Source organism: Callorhinus ursinus, unplaced genomic scaffold (genome assembly GCF_003265705.2).
Source record: "Callorhinus ursinus isolate GAN/ISIS: 27379988/994484 unplaced genomic scaffold, GSC_fseal_2.0 scaffold4, whole genome shotgun sequence".
Taxonomy (NCBI): domain Eukaryota; kingdom Metazoa; phylum Chordata; class Mammalia; order Carnivora; family Otariidae; genus Callorhinus; species Callorhinus ursinus.
In genome coordinates, this window is record NW_027397066.1 from 32,250,300 (window position 1) to 32,272,911 (window position 22,612).

General features: G+C 38.9%; 1 protein-coding gene across 5 annotated transcripts in view; it reads left to right on the forward strand.

Annotated features, from left to right (window-relative positions):
* WDR19 (WD repeat domain 19) overlaps positions 1-22,612 on the forward strand; it is a 135,078-nt gene that overhangs the window by 68,246 nt on the left and 44,220 nt on the right. For all 5 annotated transcript variants that reach the window (XR_003211248.2, XM_073891545.1, XM_025887014.2 and 2 more), the window contains 10 exons: positions 3,238-3,387; positions 8,355-8,502; positions 8,623-8,827; positions 11,223-11,382; positions 11,584-11,694; positions 14,079-14,188; positions 18,329-18,386; positions 20,867-21,007; positions 21,088-21,170; positions 21,639-21,722. Coding sequence is in view for 4 of the 5 variants with exons in the window: in XM_073891545.1 (XP_073747646.1) it covers positions 3,238-3,387; positions 8,355-8,502; positions 8,623-8,827; positions 11,223-11,382; positions 11,584-11,694; positions 14,079-14,188; positions 18,329-18,386; positions 20,867-21,007; positions 21,088-21,170; positions 21,639-21,722 (1,250 nt within the window). In the remaining variant the exon portion in view is untranslated. The remainder of the gene's footprint in view (positions 1-3,237; positions 3,388-8,354; positions 8,503-8,622; positions 8,828-11,222; positions 11,383-11,583; positions 11,695-14,078; positions 14,189-18,328; positions 18,387-20,866; positions 21,008-21,087; positions 21,171-21,638; positions 21,723-22,612) is intronic.

A 22,612-nucleotide genomic window follows, 5' to 3' on the forward strand; every position in this document is an offset into this window, starting at 1 on the left:
CACATGCATGCAGTGATCAGTACCTGCTAAGGACTCACGGTGGACCCAGGGCAGCTCCCCAAACTTGTCTCTCTTGTACTCTGCCCTGCAAAGCCCAGCCCTCTGTTCTCCCCAGACTTTCAGCTCCATCTCCTCAGTTTGGGGAGCCATGCTCTGCCTGTACCCTCCTCCCTTTGCCATGCCTTCAAAACTCTGAGAGCAAAAGCTGGAGGACTCACTTTGGAGGATTGTTTCCAAAATCTCAAGCAGAAATTGTTCTTTGTTGTCTCATTCCAGTATCTTGAAAACTTGTTTTTTCATGATTTTTGTCTACTGATTTTGGTTGTTTGGGGTAGGAAAGTTAAATCCAAGCTGTTACTCTCTCTTGGCCTGAATAGAAGTCCAAGATGTTTTGTGCTTTTATTTTAATTAAACTTTTTATTTTGAGATCATTGTAGATTCACAGGTGGTTTTAAGAAACAATACAAAGTGATCCCACATAAGAAATAAAACAGAGAGATCTAATATGCTCTTTTCCTAGTTTCCCCCAAAGGTAACATTATATAACATATCACAATCAGGATATTAACATTGATAGTCAAGATACAAAATAATTCTATCACCACAAGGATGCCTTCATGTTGCTCTTTTATAGACACCCCCACTTGCCTCCTGCCCTCACCTCAACCTTAATCCCTGGTAACAAAGTTATAGTTACAACAAGGGTTACAACAGGGGTTGAACTGTATGAGTCTACTTGTATGTGGATTTTTTTCAATAAATACAGTACCTGTCTACTTATATGTGGGGTTTTTTTTCCAATAAATACAGTACTGTAAATGTATTTTCTCTTATGGGTTCTTATAATATTTTCTCTAACTTCATTGGAAGAACACAATATATAATACATTTAGCACACAAAGTATGTGTTAACCAACTATTTATGTTATTGGTAAAGGTTCCAGTCAATAGTAGGGCTATTAGTAATTCAGTATGGGGGGAGTCAAAGTTATACATGCGTTTTTCAACTGTCAATGTGGGGGTTCAGTAACCTTAATCCCTGTGTTGTTCAAGGATCAACTGTAATCTGTTCTCCATTTCTGTAATTTGGCATTTCAGCAGTGTTACATAAGTAGAATCATACACCATGTAACCTTTGAGGATTGGCCTTTTTTCACTCAGCATACTTCTGTGGAGATTTATCTGAGTGATTGTGTGCATCAATAATTTGTTCATTTTTATTGTTGAGTAGTATTCTATGGTATGGATATACCAATTTGTTTAAGCATTCACCAGTTGAAGGGCATCTGGATTGGTTCTAGATTTTGACTATTGCAAATGAAGCTTCTATAAACGTTCATATACAGGTTTTTGTGTGAAAAGTTTTCACTTCTCTGTAATAAGTTCCCAGAAGTAAATGTGAAGTTACGACTTCACATCCACTATGATGGCTATAATCAAAAAGTCATATGATAACAAGTGTTGATGGGGATGGAGAGGAATCAGAACTCTTATACACTGCTGGTGGGAATGTAAAATGGTGCAGCTGCCTGGCAGAACACTCTGGTAATTCTATAAAAGATTAGACATAGGGGCACCTAGGTGGCTCAGTTGGTTAAGCATCTGACTCGATTTCGGCTCAGGTCATGATCTCAGGGTCATGTTATCCAGCCCTACATGGGGCTCTGTGCTCAGTGGGGAGTCTGCTTGAGATTCTTTCTCTCCCTCTCCTTCTGCCCCTCCCCCTCTCTAAAATAATAAATAGATAAATAAATAGACATAGCTACCATATGACCCAGGAGTTTCATTCTAGTTTATACCCAAGAGGAATGAAGATATATGTCCACAAAAAACTTGTATACCAGTGTTCATAGCAACATTATTTATAATAATCAAAAGCTGGAAACAACCCAAATGTCCAAGTGAACAACATATGGCATATCCATACAATGGAATATTCTTTCACAGCAAAAAGGAATAAAATATTGATATATACTGCAACATAGATGAACCTTGAAAACATCATGTTAAGTAAAAGAAAGCAATCACAAAAGACCACATTTTGTATGATACCATGTATATGAAATGTCCAGAATAGGCAAATCTATGGGGATAGAAAGTAGATAAGCGGTTGCCTTAGACTGCAGAGGGGGAGTGGGACAAGGTTGGGGAAACTCAGGAAAGACTATTAAATGGGGCTTCTTTTTGAAGTGATGAAATGTTTTAAAATGAATTGTGATCAAGTATTATACAACTCTGTGAATATACTAAAAGCCATGGAGTTGTACATCTTAAGTGGGTGAACTGCATGGTATGTGAGTTATACCTCAATATGCTATTATTTAAAATAAAAGTGCAGGCATCTTAAAAGAGAGAAAAGGATCAGTGAAGGATATCTGGGTGGGTCCATCCCGGGCTTCTTTATTCTGTTCCATTGATCTCTGTGTCTGTCCCTTCACCAGTATGACACAGTCCTGATTACTACAGCTATACAAAAAAAAAAGTTTTGGAGTAGTCTGTTTCCCACCTATTCTTTTTTTTATTCAAAATTGCTTTAGCTATTCTAGTTCCCTTGCCATTTCATATAAATTTTAGAATAATTTTGTTTTATATCTACAAAAAATCTTGAGATTTGTTTTGGAATCATATTAAACTTGTATATTAGTTGGGGAGAATTAACATGTTTATTATGGTGAGTCTTCCAATCCATGAACACTGTGTGCCCTCCATTTATTTAGGTCTTCTTTGATTCTTTCATCAGTGTTGTACAGTTTTCAGCATCCAAATCCTGTGCAAGTTTTGTTAAACTTATACCTAAGTATTTCATCTTTTTTGAGTGATTGTAAATGGTAATGTATATCTAAATTTTGGTATCTATAGTTCATTGCTAATATATAGAAATACAATTGATTGCATGAGGTGGTTTTATTTTAATTTTCTAATTGGTCTTAATTAACAGCAAAAATATTTAAAAATAACATGATTTGAAAGTTATTCTGAAACAGTAAGGATATTTCCTATAAGTGGAAAATCTGAAAGTTATGCTTTAATATCACTAAGATATTAGAACTTACTGTTCAATCACATGTACATTCTCACTTGCTTGGATTTGTACCTTTACATATAGTAAATATTAGTTTTAGACTCTTCCTGCATGAAAAATATGGTACATTTTCTCTTAAAATTGGAAGTGTGTTTAAGTGCTTAAAGTATTTTCTTGACAATGTTTGTATTTCTATTACTGGGTTTTTTTTTTAGACTGGTGTTATTCAGTATTTCTACATCGAAGACTGGCAATTTGTTAATGATTATCGACATCCTGTTGGTGTGAAAAAGATTTTTCCTGACCCAAATGGGACCAGATTAGTTTTCATTGATGAAAAAAGTGATGGATTTGTCTACTGTCCGGTAAGTCTGGAAGATTTCTTAAGCATTCATTTTTTTAAAATGTAATATACAAAGAAAAGTGTTTTTAATGTATATTATATATAAAATCATTTCTTCTTAACTAGTTCAAGGATTAGAGTACTTCGTTAAATCATGTTTGTGATCCATTTTTACAATTATTTACATCAAGAAAACTTTCCATTATTCTGCAGTTTTTCATAGTGTCAGTCCCAGAAAGATTTTTTTTAAAGATTTTATTTATTTATTTATTTATTTATTTATCTGACAGAGACACAGCGAGAGAGGAAACACAAGCAGGGGGAGTGGGAGAGGGAGAAGCAGGTTTCCCGCTGAGCAGGGAGCCCGATGTGGGACTCGATCCCAGGACCCTGGGATCATGACCTGAGCCGAAGGCAGATGCTTAATGACTGACCCACCCAGGTGCCCCCCAGAAAGATTTTTTAAATGGAAAAATAGTTATATTCTGTACCACTTTAACCTTATTTACTGGAAAATATTACAGTACACCTTGATTTAAATGACTTTTCTCTCCAGGTATGCCATAAGCTTCAGAGGGCAGGGACTCCTTTCTGCCCACCTCACTTGATTTTCCTCTTGCCTTAATGATCCTGAACAGAAAGAAAAGGTATTTTTGAATAAGATAGATTAAAAACAGATGGACCCTTTTTAGAATCAGTTACTCTTATTTTTATACATCCCTTACTGTTTTTTAAAATAAATTAGAAAAGGGAGATGGGTTTTTACATCATTTACTATACTTGGATTTTTTTCTTTATTTACTTTTGATATCCAGTTAATAATTTAGTATGTTCTTGGTCACAGTTCACATAGCCTACAACTGCTCTCGGATGCATCTTTTTTTTTTTTTTTTAAGATTTTATTTATTTGAGAGAGAGCGAGCACGAGCAGGTTGGGGAGGGGCAGAGGGAGAGGCAGATTCCCTACTGAGCAGGGAGCCCAATGTGGGGCTTGGTCCCAGGACCCTGAGATCCTGACCTGAGCCTAAGGCAGACCGTTAGCCAACTGAGCCACCCAGGCGCCCCTCTCAGACACATCTTAATAACTGTTCCCCTGGTGTCTGTGCTTTGCCACTCAGTGGAGACCACTTTCCCCTCACTGTCCACTTCACTAGATACTGATTCTTCCCTCCTTCCTTCCTTCCTTTTCTTCCTTCCTGTCTGTCTCTCTCTTCCTTTTTTTCTTTTTTTCTCTTTTTCTCTTTTTCTCTTTGATAAATTTTTGTTATCTTTGATAAATATAACAGTTTTCCACAGGAGCATCTGGATTATTTAAGCAAAATTCCCAGTGTGCCAATTCTCATTCAACGCATTCCTCTCCCAGTCACAGAACACATGAGGAAGAAATGACATAAATAGGAAGATAACCCTGAGTTCTTTCTACTTGATCAGGAAATCCCTCTTGGACAGATCCCCTTTCTGTAACAGAGCCCCACTCCGAGCGGCCCGGCTTTCCTGCGTGGGCTCACCACAGATGGAAGCTGCTGCTGAGGGTACCTAGGAGGCAGGCGAGGAAATCAGGGACTGACAGGAGTTAAGTCAGAACTGGGGTCTGACCTCTAGTGAAAGCGTGAGGAGTCCAAGCAGTCTGAACGAGCTGATGCATTTTTCTTTCACCTTTTACAGCCCTCCTTTCCTTGACAGTTTCTGTTAAAGAGGCTACACGACCTTCCTCATTGAGTTCTTGTGGGGTTTCAGTGAGTTGATTCTTCCAAACACAGGATCTGGCACGTGGTAGCTATTTAGCAGGTGTTAGCTAAAGCCCCGCCTCTTTATTGCTTTACCACCCTTAAACCCCTCCAGTTCCAGAATTATCTCACTTGCTGCTGCCCATTCTCACTCCTATTTCCAACTCTAACCTGCAGCTCCATTATGTGTTAAGAAAAAAATGTCCTGGTGAAACAAAATCCACACAAAAGCCTGAGTGTGTGAGAGCACAGGCCCTCTCTAACCCAACCTGTGGGCGGCTGTTTGCTTTTATCCAAAGTGAGATCTCACTGCTAGGTTAGATATCCCAGGGGAATATGCCAATATCCAAGGGAAATATGGTGCCCACAGGAGTGAATTCCTCTTGTAAATAACACCAGCTCAGTCTTTCTACAAGTAAGGTGAGCTTGGCAGGGAAGGGGAAGGCGGGCTTGTGGTGCAGAGCCTTCCCCACTGCCAAGGGCACAGGAGGAGGCCCCTGGCCTCCAGCCCAGAGTGCCGTGCATTTGATTTGATTTGATCACTCATCCTGTCATAGCGTGTTACTGCAGCTTACTCTTCTACTCCACTTCAGTGAATCCGAGAGAAGCATTGCTTCTGTGGTGTACATACATGACAATATATAATTATTCAGGGGTGCCTGGATGTCTCAGTCGGTTAAGCATCTGCCTTCAGCTCAGGTGGTGATCCCAGGATGCTTGGATTCGAGCCCCATGTTGGGCTCCCTGCTCAGCGGGGAGTCTGCTTTTCCCTCTCCCTCTGCCCACTCCCCAACTTGTGCTCTCTCTCTCTCTCTCAAATAAATAAATAAAATCTTAAAAAAAAAAGAAAGAAAAGAAAAAATATATAACTATTCAGATGACCACTGTTCCTCTTTAAAGTTCTTATATTTACGTGCCGGTTCCCTCATATGTATATTTATTCAACCAATTTTTCCACACTGTGTGCATGGCAAGGAAGTGACTGACATTATACAGGAGAATTGGGAGAGGTGACTTTATGTGTGTGTGTATGTGTGTGTGTGTATGTATATATATATATACACACACACACACACATACATACATACCAGCCTTGTACCCCATCACTCTCTATAAGCCCATTAAGGATGACGTGATATCTTACAGGAAGTTCATCAATAGGTAGGGTGTGGAAGTTAAGCACATGGACTCTGAAGACAGACAAACAGACCTGGATTTAAGATTAGTAATAATAACAACACTTTTGTGCTGAGTACTCTTCATATATATGAGGTATCTCTTAATCCTTATAGCAGCCCCAGAGATAAATACTCATATATTTTTTTAAAATAAACTTTAGGCCCAAGCTGGGGCTCAAATTCATAACCCTGAGATCAAGACTCACATGTCCTACTGACTGAGCCAGTTGGGCGCCCCCAACAAATACTCATACTATTGGCCATTTTATAGGTGAAGAAACTAAGGTTACAAAAGTAAGTAACTTGTCCAAGGTCACACAGAAAATGACATCTGGGGTCTGAGTCCAGGGTGGCTTCCTCCAGAGCCCTCACTTTGATCAGAGTCCCAGTTTCACTGTTTATAAAATGGGTGCAGTTCTACCTACTCAGTAGGTTGTTATGTAAAAACAAAATGGGACAATGTACATAAAGCGTTTAGTGCAGTGCCTGCCATGTGATGAGTGCTCAACAAATGGTTACCTTTATAAAAAAAAATTCTGCCCCCAGTCTGGTGGCACTGATGTGCTCATCTGCACAAACCAAAGGTCAGTGTCACACGGTGGTTAGAAGCATAGACTGGAGGGCCAGACTGCCTGCTGGGTCCAAGTCCTGGCTCTTGAACTTACTAGCTGTGTGACTTTGGGCAAATTTCTTTGTGCCTAAGCTGCTTCATCCGCAACATGAGCATAAGAATGCCTATCTTGGGGGTGCCGGGTTGGCTCAGTTGGTTAAGTGTCTGACTTCGGCTCAGGTCGTGATCTTGGGGTCCTGGGATTGAGCCCCATGTCAGGCTCCTGACTTAAAAGCTCAGGTCATGATCTCAGGGTCCTGGGATTGAGCCCCACATCAGGCTCCCTGCTCAGCAGGGAGTCTGCTTCTCCCTCTTCCTCTGCCCCGCCCAGCTCGTGCTCTCTCTCTCTCCCCGCGCCCCCCACTCTGCTGTCTCTCTCTCTCAAATAAATAAAATCTTTAAAAAAAAGAATGCCTATCTTGTATAGTATGAGGTTAGAATTAAATGAGGTTGCATATATATATAAGTAATTAGCATAATACCTGATAAGTAGCACTATCTAATAGAAATATAATTAGAACTACATATAATTTTAAATTTTCTGCTAGCCACAATTTTTTAAAAGAAGATAAAAAGAAACTCGAAATTAATGTGAATGTATTCAACCCAATATTATCACTTCAGTATGTAATCACTATAAAAAATGAGATGTTTTACCCTCTTTTTCATACTAGCTCCCTGAGATCTAGTGGACAGTTTCAAACTTACACCTCAGTCAGACTAGACGCATTTCAGTGTTCAGATAGCCGCATGTGGCTGTGAAATAGTAGCTACTATATTGGACAGCATAGCTCTATAGTATTATTCTTTGCAAGAATCTTACATTTCATTCTTATTTTGAGAGCAAGGTGGGTTAGGGAGGAGGCGGGTATTTCTCAGATTCACATTCAGGGTATATATAAGCCTCTCTGCCAAGGCCCCTGGAATATGTGCATTGATTTTTTTTTTAATAGCTTATATCACTAACAGTACATTTTATATTTATTGGAATGCATTCTAGAGAAGCTTTTGAAATAAAACAGACGTGGTGGAGTTTATTTGATTTTCAAATATGTATGAATTAATTTGTTTCTTCTCTAGCTGGAGCGTTTCTATATCAGGTATTGAAAATTTTCTGAACACAAGTGTGTTCATAGTTTAAATTTCTGTTGTCTTCAGCAACTTCAACCTTTTTTTTTTTCTTAAGCTGAAGCTTTGTGTCCAGACTTGTCTTTTTTCCTGAAAATGCACCAAGTTTTAGATAAAAGTCTTGATTTGCCATACAAACCATAGGGTTTTTTGTTTGTTTGTTTTTCAAGTGGGATCTAGTATAGGGATAGGAAAAGGAACTTTTTTCCTGCTATGGCTGGAGTGTTGTTGGGGTGAACGTGGTGGGAAAGCTACACCAGCCAAGGCAGCAAACAGGCTCCTACCAAGGCCAGCGAGGACGATTTCAGTACGGACTTGGGGCAGATCTGTAAATCCCGTTTTGTAGGTTAATGATGCTACGTATGAGATTCCAGACTTTTCACCAACCATTAAAGGTGTTCTTTGGGAAAACTGGCCGATGGATAAAGGCGTATTTCTTGCTTACGATGATGATAAAGGCTACACTTACGTCTTTCACAAGAACGCGATACAAGGTACTTAATCACTTTTTTGTTGGTAAATAAATTTCTATGACAATGAAATTAAAGCATTCCTTTCTGAGTTATTTGCTGAGGATCCACTTTCAGCATGAAGATGTCTGTTTTCCAATCTAGGATCCAAGGTCATCTTGGCCGGAAGCACCAAAGTCCCCTTCTCTCACAAACCTTTGCTGTTGTATAATGGGGAGCTGACCTGCCAGACACAGAGTGGAAAAACAAACAACATCTACCTGAGCACCCACAAGTTCCTGGTCAGTTTAAAAGATGTGGGACCTAGCGAGCTGCAGCAAATGCTAACGCAGACTTTAATGCTCAAAAGGTAGGACTCCAAACACTTCTCAGGAGCTTCTCATTTGCTTTTGTGATTTTAAAGGTCAAATCCTATGAAAGTCGATGGAGATGATAGTATTGGCCTTGTGTACAGGATTATTGTGAGGCTCAGATAAGATCATGGGGATGAGAACGTGCGTAAGTTCCAGAGGAACTACTGTTGTCCTAAGCCCTTCAGAACAGAGAGGTTCCTCATCACCCAAACAGCACACTTACTGTGGAATTCTAATAAGCCTAATTATTTCAACAGTATCCTAATGTCAACATAAAAAGTTTGGTTTTGCCTTGCTTGGGATTTCCTTTTTCTGCTTTTTGTTCTTACCTGTTACGGCCACTGTGAGTCTTCCTTTGTGGCTCTCACCACATCTTAAGTGTTGCTGTTCCTCAGGCTCCCATGAGCCCCCTCTTCTCTTCTCTAATAATTCTTCCTAAATGAATCTCCTCTACTTACTTGGCTTCAGTAGCATTCACAAGAGGCTGACTCCAAAACGTGCATCTTCCCCTTAAAGCTGCATTTACCACTGCCTACCAGTTGTGTGCTTGGGAGTCCATGAGCTCCTCACGCTTGCCCTCTTTAAAACAACTCATCTTCCCCAGCCCCCTCTTCCCCCCAGTCCTAATCCCACGTACACATGTCCCAACACACCCACCCACCAGACCCTCTCCTCCCTGCACGCCCCTCGCCCCATACTCACCCACGAACTCAGGCCCTCACGCAGAGTAACGTACAAGGCTATCAGCCGACTGCTGTCTCTGCTGATAGCCTCATGACAGACTCATCTGTTCGCCACACTTAAAAATACCAGTCTGATCCTCTCACTTTCTGCTGGAGATCTTTCCCCTTGGCTTGAAGAAGAAATCTGTCCTTCTCGGGGACCTCAGTATGACGTACTGGACCCTTGCTTTAATACCAGCCTCAACTATCCCTTCCTCCACTCCCTCTCTGTTCTGCTGGCTGCTTGAATGTGACACTTTTCATGATTTTTTGCCTTGGCACATACAGCTTTCTCTTCCCGGATGCCCTTCCTCTATGTCTGTCTGCAGTAACTCCCCATTCTTCACACTCAGCTGAGCCATCTCCTGCTCCAGGCTGCCTCCCTGGCAACCCCCTAGCCCCTGGCAGCCTGGGTTGGAGGCCTTCCTGGTGGGCTGATTGCCGCGGGGCCATAGACTCAGTGGTTTAGAGCACTTTCCCCCCTACTGCTGCGTGATGGTCTTGGGAGGTCTCTAAGCTTCACGTTTCCGCATCTGTAAAGGAGAAACGACAATATTCCTTAGTGGGTAGGGTTGTTAGGGTAATCCAGTGAGAGAATTTATGCAAAGCATTTGGCACAGATTCACGTGTTGGAAGCGCACAGTTACCTCTATCACACTGTGTCAGGATCATCTGTTGACTTACTGTCTCTTCCACCCTCCCCAGTCATGACAGCCTGAAGGACAATGACTGTGTGTTTGATCTTTGTATCTTGGTTCCAGGCACAGTTTCTGGCACAAAATAGGAGCTCAGTAAATGCGCATTGGGTGGGAAAATGCGTAGGTGACTGGATGGATTGATGTAATACATGCATTGATGAAGCATGAAAGTTTAATGTTTTTAAACCAGAGGTCAGCAACCTTTTTCTGTTATGGACCAAATGGTGAGCATATCAGGCTTTAAAAGCCATGGGATCCCTCTCACATCTACCCAAGTCAGCCATTGTAACACAAGAGCAGCCAAGACAATCCCTAAAAAAATGGGCTGAGTGGCCTTGTTCCAGACAGACTTGGGTCACGGAAGCAGACCAGCTGACTGGATTTGGCTTGTCGGCCATAGTTTGCTAGCCCTTGTTTTAAATTTCCAAATCTGTAGGAGTGGAGTACTGTTAATGGACTTATGTGAGAACAGAAATAATTTTCACCTATGTGTGAAGTAAACCCAAAAATAAACAAACAAAAAGAGTTAGTTGTTAATGAAGGAGGGTGGTTACACAGAATAGATTCAGATTAGTAAAAGAAATTCAAGAAAAAACATTTTTTAAAGATTTTATTTATTTGAGAGAGAGAGAGAGTGAGAGAGAACATGAGCAGGAGGCAGAGGGAGAATCAGGCTCCCCGTGAAGCAGGGAGGCCAATGCGGGACTCGATCCTAGGACCCTGGGATCATGACCTGAGCTGAAGGCGGACGCTTAACCGACTGAGCCACCCAGGCGCCCAAGAAAAAAACATTTATCTGTACAATAAAGGAAGAAAAGTTTTTGTAGTTTTTCATACTTGGAAATGACGATTACAGATGAAGAAATGTTTTGCAAAATTTAAGACCTAACATTAAATTATATATAACCTGAAAATTGCCAACTAGGGGGCAAGTAGAGTTCCCTGATTAAACCAATATATTCAAATGCTAGGTTTTCTGATGCTTGGGAAATGTGCAAGCTTCTGGACGATCACGCTGCCTGGAATGAGCTGGCCAGAGCTTGTCTCCATCACATGGAAGTGGAGTTTGCAATCCGCGTCTATCGGACAATTGGAAATGTTGGAATGGTGATGTCCTTGGATCAGATAAAGGTAGGCAGCAGCTCATGAGAGTTACTACATTAGGATTTAAATGGTATTTATTCAATCATTTTAAGTTTCTGAGGTTAATCTTATCTAACGCATCAGCAAGTTAATTGATAGAACCTTACCGCTTCCAACTAAGCAAAGGCTTTAAAAAAAAAAAAATGAAATCCTTGTATTTCTTCTCATAAAAACTGCTCTTATTTATAGGGAATAGAAGACTACAATCTTCTGGCAGGACATCTTGCTATGTTTACTAGTGATTTCAACCTGGCTCAGGACCTGTACCTTGCATCCAGCTGTCCTATTGCTGCCTTGGAGGTATGGCAGCAGATAGGGATGGGAAAATCCCCTTTGCATAGTTAACATTTCTCAGCACCGGAAACTACAGGACTCCCGCCTCCTGGAATTTAGACATTTCAGCTTTAAGACCCCTGAGTATTCATTAACTTCAAAAATACTTCCATTCTGTGTTCTGCGGAACCATAAAAGGCATGTTATTATGATGTTACCAAATAATTTCAAGTCTCACTGTGTCTGAAGAGAACAGATTATGTAATTTACAAAAACACACACACATGGAAACAGCCACAGTTTATTGAGAGCCCACGTGTGCCGGGCACTTTTCTAAGCACTTGACATTTTAACTCATTTAACCCTCACAACAATCCGAGGAGATAGTTGTTTTCTCTTTTGCCAAATGGGGAAACTGAGGTTACATTTATCTTTTACTTGGTGTATGAGATTCTCTTGTGTGTTAAGAGGTGGACCGAGGACCTTGGTTTCCCAGAGGTGAGCATTGCAGGGGAAGGACTAGAACAGGGGGAAGGACCTAGCTCAATGCAAGGGCAAAGTGGCTATATAGAATAGCAATTAAGAACAGGAACTTTAGGGTTTGACATGTCTGGGTTCATATCCTAGATCTGTGTCACCCTGGACAAGTTATTTAATTTTTCTGTGTCCTGGGTCCCATTTCTTTAAAGTAGGGGTAACAATATCTGGCCTACAGGATTGTTGTAAAGATTTAAAAATGAGGCTAGATCTTTTGCGACAGTGCCTGATCAACAGTAAAGACGCTGGGACGCCTGGGTGGCTCAGTCAGTTAAGCAGCTGCCTTTGACTCAGGTCACGATCCCGGGGTCCTGGCATTGAATCCTGCGTGGGGCTCCTTGCTCAGTGGGGAATCTGCTTCTCCCTGTGCCTGCCACTCCCCCTGCTTGTGCTCTCTCTCTGACAAATAAGTAAATAAAATATTTTTTTTAAAAAATAGTAAAGACGCAAAGTGGTAACTATTGTCATTAACGTTATCCTACCTCAAATCAGCATTTCCACAACTACATAGAGGTGTTTTGAAAACATACTTGCTATGAGTTTTACAACCTCATTTTTTCACATTGCTCTACAGCAAATTTTCATTTTTAAATTTTAAGTGAACTGAATTAATTTTAACAAAAAAAAAATTAAATAATTTTATATTATTTGCAATAATTGAGGACACCCTGAGAATTTTTCAGAACTTGAACTGGTACACATTGAAGTAGGACTGTGGTTGCAATATGAAGGCAAAAATGTCGCCTTAATTCTTCTGCATTTAGTTGTGAACACTTGCTGTGTGCTACCAGATTTGTAAAGGATTTGAGGTGATGACTTACCCGTGGAGAGGGGTGATTGCACCTGTAACCTCAGTTTGAAGGCTGAGGAGTTAGCTAGGTAAAGAGGTCAGAGGCACAGCCCTACTGCTCAGCTCTGCCAGGTACCAGCAGTATAACTTTGTATATAAAACTAGCCTCTCTTTGCCTCAGTTTCTGGATCTCTAAAATGGGTACAAGAAAAGTTCCTTGCAAAAGGTCCAATTAGGAAAAGTAAACAAGCTAATGCCCTTTGAATAGTACCTAGCAAAGAATAGCAGTTGAAAAATATTAGCTATTATTAATTCTTTACAAAGTGTGAATAAAGTGGGAAAAGATTCTTTAGTGATTAGTTTATGTTTGGAATTGTGTGCCAGATGAAGATAAAAGACCACAGGAGCCAGGAAGAAAGACACATTCACATTTTATATTTATGTTTGCTATTATTCATGTTGTGATATAGCTTCAGATTTTCTCAGGAAATAAAGTCAGTTCCTTTTTTTTTTTTTTTAAGATTTTATTTATTTGTCAGAGAGAGCACAAGCAGGGGGAGTGGCCAGCAGAGGGAGAAACGGGCTCCCCACTGAGCAGGGAGCCTGATGTGGGACTTGATCCCAGGACCCCAAAGGCAGATGCTTAATCAACTGAGCCACCCAGGTGTTCCACATCAATTCCTATAGTAACGTATTTCTCATTTTTTTTATTATATCCCTTCTAATAAGAAAAATTAATCTTAATTGATTGGATTGATTTTTAATTCAATTTAATTTTTTCCTATTGGTAAAAATGAAATACTAAAGAATAATATTTTGTTAGGTAGGATTGAGTTTTGGAGGACCATAAACCATTTTAATAGTAAGATGTTTTTGCTCTCCAAGAACCAATTTTACCCCTGTGGGAGCTCTGTCACTCCCACTGAGAATGTATGCTCGAGTAATATACTATCCTGGCCAAGGTCAAGTTCCACTTTTTAAACAAAAAGCTTTTCTGATCACTTCCAGTAAAACTAGCACTGTATGGTGACTATGCAGAGTAATTTGTTCATTTGGAATTAAGGTCTCTCTCTCTTCCCGGCAGATGAGAAGGGACTTACAGCACTGGGACAGTGCCCTGCAACTGGCAAAGCGGCTGGCCCCGGACCAGATGCCATTTATATCAAAAGAATATGCCATTCAGCTTGAATTCACGTAAGTCCTTCTCTTTATGTTTTTTAGTCAGTTGCTAACTGCTGAATATCTTCAATTCCAAACTGCCATTAATGAGAAGGCCCTCCATTGATTGAATAATTGCTTGTTAGGGGTAAAAAGCTATATTATTTGTACTTCCAAAAAAAAAATGTCTTTTCTCACTAGTGAAGGCTTGTCCAGGCCTTTATCCACTTTGATTTTTAGCATCAAAATTGAAGTCTGGGTGTAAGCCTTTCCTACACTCAGAGTCTATCTAGATATAATTTTGAATCACACTTGGCCAACAACAGTTACACCTAACATTGGGGTGACGGACTGCTTTTCACAGCCTGTGTTCATGATGTTGACCTTTTTGAAGACTTTGAGGATTTGCAGTGTGATTTCAAGTCATATTGAAAAAAAAAAAACACAGAATTTGGTCTACATCTTCTGTTTGCTTAAAATTATAGTTTTTCTCTCTTTAAATTCAATTGCATATGGATAAAAATTAGGGCTGAAAGTCAAGCCAGAAGCTTTTCACAGGTGGTATTCAGCGCTTGAGTAATAATCCTTCATGCTGCATGAATAGGCTTCACAAATCTCTCCTACCTTGGGAAACAATCTTTTCCAAGAGCTTTGGAGTTTTCTGGTGCTCTTCATTGCTCGACAGTCTTAATTGTCAATAGTCATAACAAACTGTAGATTTATATTTCATTGCAGAATAAAGGTGTGATTTTAGAAGGTTTCAGGATCTAGTTTTAAGCTCATAGGCAGCCATAGTTAGTGCTACCAATTCAAGTGAATAATTTACTTGCAAATCAAGTTCACACAGGTACGTACAATAACAACTGTATCACAACGGGATAGTTTCTTTTGACATTTATTATACATTCCAGTTTCAAAAATAGTGAAATGTGGAAAAGTATTGGTCTTTGAACAAAGAAAATATGGTCCTAATGGTTTTTTAAAAATATTTTTATAAAGTTCTACTTTATTTTTAGCAGACTAGATTCATTGAGAGTACTGACACCCAAACTATAGCTGTAAAAATCATTTTGTCAAAAAGTAGTCTTTCATTTCTAACCATGCTACCTTATTTGAAACTTTGTTTTTCAAATAAAAACTTTTTAGAGATTTTATTTCTTTTGTAGTCAACCTCAATTTAAATTTGTCATATATCTGCCCCTTAGAAAGTAACTCCGTAGGGACACCTGGCTGGCTCAGTTGGTAAAGCATGTGACTCTTGATCACAGGGTTGTGAGTTCAAGTCCCATGTTGGGTGTAGAGATTATTTAAAAATAAAATCTTAAAAAAAAAAAAAGGTAACTTCGTATACTAAAAAGGGAAAATTGCAATTTTAGTGCATAACCTAAAGACCAAGGCCTCTCAGTGCCTTGGCCTCCATCTCTATCCTGAGAGTAGTGACAGGGTCTTAGAGCACAAAACCTCTGTGCTGAAGGGAAAAGGGTCATTACATTGGGAGATGACCCACCATATCCTCTCAGAACACAGACAACCTAGTAAACCCTTGGACCATGCCGAAGACGTTTATTTTCTCTTTTTTGGAGGAAATCGAAGCTTTTGTAGCAAACTCAAACTTTGTCTTATTATAGTTGGATGAGCTGAGGCCAGTTGAAAGCCAGTGCTTTGTTGTTGACATTTTTTTTGACTTCCAACACTTTCTAGCCACCAATTCCCAAAACTTTCACTGTTATTTGGAGTCTGATCTAGACATACACCCCAGTCCCCAACAATCAAGAGTTTCATTTGTAATCATAGTAACTAAGTAGGTAGGTCTCATCATCATCAAATATCCCAGTAGCCACCTGCTCTGACTTTGACCCCTAAGGCCCCAGGCCTCTGCTCAATTCCACATCTGTTTCATATGCATCCAAGACCTTGATTAGGTCAAAGCAGGACCAGTCTGTCACCTGTGGGGAGGATTTAGTTCTCTAGTCTGAGAGTAGACTAATCAGCTAGATCCATATGAGAGTTCCAAAATAAGATAATAATAAAGTGATTAAGCTAAAATAACATAAAAATAAAGTGACTGCTCAGAAATTTTAACTTAGCCTCCCCTAATTGGGCTTGCCCACGGAAAACCTCAGGCTCCGGATGGAGGAACTGTTATCCCTATTGTCAAGAAACATCCCTAGCTGTGTTGACATAATTGGGTCCAAATATTAGAAATTTCCACTTAGAAACATTGCTGACCACAAAGCCTGGGCTGTCCAAAACAAAGTTCTTAAACAGCAGAATGGCTTCTCTTCCAAAAAATTCCTTGTACACCAACAGGTGGGGAAACTGATTGAGGCTTAGCGAGGTTGGATAACTCGCCTCAACTGGTAAGGTGGAGCTCACGTAGGTCTCAGATAATGCCATTTTCAGAGAAGATGGATCTCCAAATGGGTCTTAGCTACAAATCACAGGATTCATTCTGTCCCAGATAATCAAAACAAGATTATAAATAGGTCTTCTGGATATGGAGATCCATGTTAGCATCAGTTATGGGAGTACTATTATTATTTATATTATGTATAATACTTTTTATCTCAGTAAGAACCAGGGCCGCTAATACTGTAATCCTAAGTGTTCCTTTATGTCTACCTGATCCTTTCAATACATATTCTACTTATAAATATTGGGCCTTTGGAAAATGCATTCATTTTTATGGTCACATGATTGTCATATAGTGCCCTAAAAGAGATCATCAAAAGTGGCCTATTCAGAAGACACGAACAGGCATTTCTCCAAAGAAGACACACAGATGGCCAACGGACACGTGAAAAGGCACTCAGCATCACTCATCATCAGGGAAATGCAAATCAAAACCACAAGCAGATATCACCTCACACCTGTCAGAATGGCTAAAATCAAAAACACAAGAAACAACAAGTGTTGGTGAGGATGTGGAGAAAAAGCTCTTGTGCACTGTTGGTGGGAATGTAAGCTGGTGCAGCCCCTGTGAAAGGTAGTGTGGAGGTTCCTCAAGAAATTAAAAATAGAATTATCATATGATCCAGTAATCCCACTACTGGGTATTTACTCCAAAAAACTGAAAACACTAATTCAAAAAGATGTATGCAATCCTACATTTACTGCAGCATTATTTACAAGAGGCAAGATATGGAAGCAACCCAAGTGTCCACTGATAGATGAATGGACAAAGAAGATGTGGGATATATATATATATATATGTGTATATATATATATATATAATATATATATATATATACACACACACACAATGGGATAAAAAAGAGTGGCCATAAAAGTTGGCCATAAAAAAGAGTGTAGTCTTGCCATTTGCAATAACACAGGTGGATCTAGAGGGTATAATGCTAAGTGAAATTAAGTCAGTCAGAGAAAAACAAATACTATGTGATTTTACTCATATGTGGAATTTAAGAAACAAAATAAATGAAGAAAAAAGACAAAAAAACCATACTTTTAAAAATAGAGAACAAACTGGTGGCTGCCAGAGTGGAGTTGGGGGGCGAGTGAAATAGGTGAAGGGGATTAACAGTAACTTATGACGAGCACTGAGGAGTGTATAGAATAGTTGAATCATTGTACATCTGAAACTAATATAACACTGTACGTTAATTATACTTGAATTTAAAAAAAAAATTTTTAAACACAAAGGATTCCCCCCAAAAGTGGCCCATCACATTTAACGTAGCTCCCGAAAATGCCTAATATACTACAAAGTAAGTACCCTACAGTCTAGCATAATCCAGCTTTATAATTATTTTTTGAGAGGGAGAGAGTGCGTGCGCACTCGAGTCAGTGAGGAGGCAGGGAGCAGAAGGAGAGGGAGAGAGAGAACCGTGCGCAGGCTCCATGCTCAGCCGGGAGCCCGTGCGCAGGCTCCATGCTCAGCTGGGAGCCCGATGTGGGGCTCAGTCTCACAACCGTGAGATCATGACCTGAGCCAAAGTCAAGAGTCAGAGGCTCAACTGACTGAGCCACCCAGGCGCCCCTATAATTATTTTTAAAGTAGCAAACAATAAGAAACTGCACTTGAAAAAAGCTTATATGTTGTTTATCACATCTTTTGTGAGTTCAAGCAACTCAGTGACAAAGATTATCTTTTAAATCTTGTATATGTAAATAAGATACATATTAATGTATTAAAATTCACTGTGATTTTTCTTTCAGGGGTGATTATGTAAATGCTTTGGCTCATTATGAGAAAGGAATAACTGGTGATCATAAGGTAACCTTGAATAAAGATATGTGTAATTATCTTTACGTTTGTTAGTTTTGTTTGAAAAGCCATGGTCTGAATTGCATTTTATTTATTCAATATCTGGTAGGTGAGCTCTTTTTCAGTTTATTAACAACTTTGCAAGGATATAGTTGAATCATTTCAAAACACTTAAAAATTAAAGATGAAAATACTTTTATCAGTCTGAAAAAGATTTCTTTTATATGCTAACTATGAGCTTCTTACTAGTGTCGGGAGTAAAATTTTTTATCCCTTCCCACTTACAGGCTAACTATGACTTTCACGAGGCTTTTCCTTTCACTCTCTTAAAAAGTTTCAATAAGCCCTGTATAGTAACTCCCAGGCCATAAAAGTCGGTTCTGCTGCTTCATCTGTCACATGATGATCCTGGAGAGCATGTACTTTACCCACTATTCAAGCCATTCTCCCATCCCAGAATTTTAGCTCAAGAAACTGGATTTTGCAATGAAAGTTGATGTTTTTACGTGATGTCTTGTAAAGACTGAAAATCTTATATCCTGTTTTATAGCTACACTTTTTATTGCAGAAGTAATACAGTTTCATTACAGTCCATTTAAAATATCATGACAGTGTAACACGAAAAGCGAGAGGCCTACCATTCTCTCCTCTATCACACGACTCAGTGGTCACCACTGTTCATAGTTTTATATATTTCCACACAGAATCTTTTGTAAGCATACAAATATGTATGAAATGTGGGCTCTTACTAAATATGAAATCATTCATTTCCATTCATTTAGCAAAGATCAGTTGAAATTCATTCTTTGAAAATCAGCATTCTGCTTTCTTCATGGTTTTTCAAGTCAATACATACAAATCGATTTTAATCTTTTAAGAGTTTCTAATATTCTGTTGTTTAGATGTAGCACGGTTTTTTCATCCACTCCCTTATTGAATTGTAATTGTTTTTGCCTTTTTTACTATCAAAAATACTGCAATGAATATTCTATGTAGTATACATGTATCTTTAACTACCTAAGATAGTATATAGTAGTATAAGGTATATATTATACACACACACACACACACACACACACATATATATATATAAGATAGTATAAGGATATATTCTTATAGATGGGATTTCCAGGTCATAAAACGTATGCTTTTAATTTTTTATAATGTCATGTTGCTCTCCAAAAGAATTTATAGCAACTCATACAGCTATAGGCCATATATGAAAGTGTCCATTTCCCCCCACATTTCCAACAACATCAAATGTTATATTTTATCTCCTCTACCAATTTCATAAGCCAAGAAGTATTTTGTATGTATTTGATTATTAGTGAAGCTGAGCATGTTTTATTTATTGGTCAGTTATATGTTTTTTTATGAATTCCCTGATCATAACCTTTGCTCATGTAACTCGGGTTTTTGATATTTTCTTTGGCTACATATATTTTAGGTGTTTTTTTTTTTAATCTGTGTTATTGAATACACTAACCACTAGCCACACATAGCTATTTAAATTATTGAAAATTAAATAAAATTTAAAATTCAGTTCCTCTGTCACCACTGGCCATATTTCAACTGCGCAAGAGCCACTTGTGACTATTAGCTACCATGTTGGACCAGGCAGATATAGAACATTTTCATCATCACAGAATGTTCCATTAGACATGCTACTTCATATAAAATGCAATCTGACATTCTATTTCACTAGTATGGATTAGTTGCTTGAAAAGTTCTTTAGTTATCTTTAATGAATTAAACAATTTTATATAAAGTTTTTAATGTTTAATCATGTCTAGCGGAGAAATCTTCAATTTGGTAAATTTTTTTTCCTTAATTTTGTTCATAGTATTTATGCTGTGTATCTAGTATATTACTTCTTACATAAAATTTTATACCAAGAAGAAATACAAAGATATACAAGGCATTATAACAGGGGGTAGTAAAAATGTGTTCTTAAGCATAAAAGATATAGACTTCTTTTTTTTTTTAGATTTTATTTAAATTCAAGTTAGTTAACATATAGTGTATTATTAGTTTCAGGGGAAGAATTTAGTGAATCATCAGTTGCATATAACACCCTGTGTTCATTACATCAAGTGCCTTCCTTAATGCCCATCACCGATTACCCCATCCCCCACACAGTTCCCCTCCTGCAACCCTCAGTTTGTTCCCTATAGTCTCTTATGGTTTACCTCCCTCTCTGCTTTTATCTTATTTTTCTGTTCCTTCCTCTATGTTCACCAGTTTTGTTTCTTAAATTCCAGATATGAGTAAAATTATATGGTATTTGAAAAGATCTGGACTTCTAAAGAAACAAATGTAACTTTGTACCAGGTGATTAAAAAAAAAAAGAAGCCTGATCTTGAGATATGCCTGAAAGGATTAATGAAAGTAGTATTTGGGCTTATTTTAGATTTAAATTAATTTTTTGGCTGAAATACATCAGTTTAACTTAAGGTCTGATTTGTTAGTTATTTGCCTTACGATTCCAGGAACATGATGAAGTATGCCTGGCTGGGGTGGCCCAGATGTCCATAAGAATGGGAGACATACGCCGAGGGGTTAACCAGGCTCTAAAGCATCCCAGCAGGGTCCTTAAAAGAGACTGTGGAGCCATATTGGAGAATATGAAGGTATGCTGTTCTCTGCATAAATATTCATGTGCTCTTACATGTAATAAATTCAGTGTTTTAATAATCTCATATTAATTTAGCAATTTTCAGAAGCAGCCCAACTGTATGAAAAAGGTCTCTATTATGACAAAGCAGCCTCTGTTTACATCCGCTGTAAGAATTGGTAAGAATTTGCTAAAATTTGTTCTGAGCAGGTGTGGAAATGAATGGGTCCCGTGTGGTCTCCCCTCTTGCTTCCTTGCTGTTCCTCCTGCCTGGACATCCTGTTCCCTCTTCTCTTTATCTCCTTCTTGTTCTTCGATGAGTTCATATTCATAGTTCACTTTCCAAAGAACAGCGCGTCCTGTCAGTTTGGTGTGGGGAAATCTCTGATCAGACAACTTACCAGGGAAAAAAGCCCTATTGTTCCCGAAGAGCTAATGAACTGCCTTCATTTTCCCACTAAGAGGGAGGGCGGAGGTGTGGTGTCAGAAGGAAAAGTAGTTATGTCTGCTTTTACCTATAGGAGCCAAGGTTTTTTTAAAGATCATGATAGCTGTGTTTTGAATCCTAAAAACTAACATTTGATTGTAGGGAGCTAGTCTGGGAGTGAACATAGTGCTGACATCATTCTCCTAAACCTACATTCTAGGGCAAAAGTTGGTGAGCTTCTGCCTCGTGTTTCTTCCCCAAAGATTCACTTGCAGTATGCCAAAGCGAAAGAAGCAGATGGAAGGTTTGTACAGTTTCTCAAACTCGTACAAATTTAAAGCACTGTGTAAGTTTGATAAATTAACCATTGACCTTTGCAACCCCTGTGAAAGGCAGAAGGGAGGAAGAAAACATCTTTTCCCTTCCCCTGGCCTGAAGTGCCAGACTATTCCGTTTCTCCCATATGTTATATACCTCAGTTGATCCTTTGTGTATTCAAATATAGGCTACTGTCTCTTTTTATATGAGAGTTAAATATTAAAGTTGATATTTCTGATATAATACGGCATGAAAACAAAGTGATCTTCTTTTATCAAGAAGGATAACTTACGGATGCAGAGGACAAGAAAAGTGAAGAAATATGAACTCCACACCTACGACTATACAGTATGAGCCGCAAAACAGCGTCAAGATATTGCAATGGATAGTTAATATTCTAAATATACAAAGATTCCCTGCATCTTGATATAAGAAACTCAAAGGCAAGGAGTCCCGGAGAAGGAAACACAATTATGAAATTGTATTTCATACACACATGAAAAAGCTCTACCTCACTAATGATAATACTAATTAATATTAAATACTAATGATAAATAATGAGCAGCAATATGTTATTTTAACCTATCATATCATGAAAGATTTTATTTATTTATTTTTTAAAGATTTTATTTATTTGACAGACACAGAGAGGGAACACAAGCAGGGGGAATGGGAGATGGAGAAGCAGGCTCCTCACTGAGCAAGGAGCCCGATGTGGGACTCGATCCCAGGACCCTGGGATCATGACTTGAGCCAAAGGCAGACGCTTAATGACTGAGCCACCCAGGCGCCCTTGTGAAGGATTTTAAACTAATCACCATATTGTCAAAATGCACTCTGTATGCATGACTGATGGGAGTATAATCTCTGTGGCCG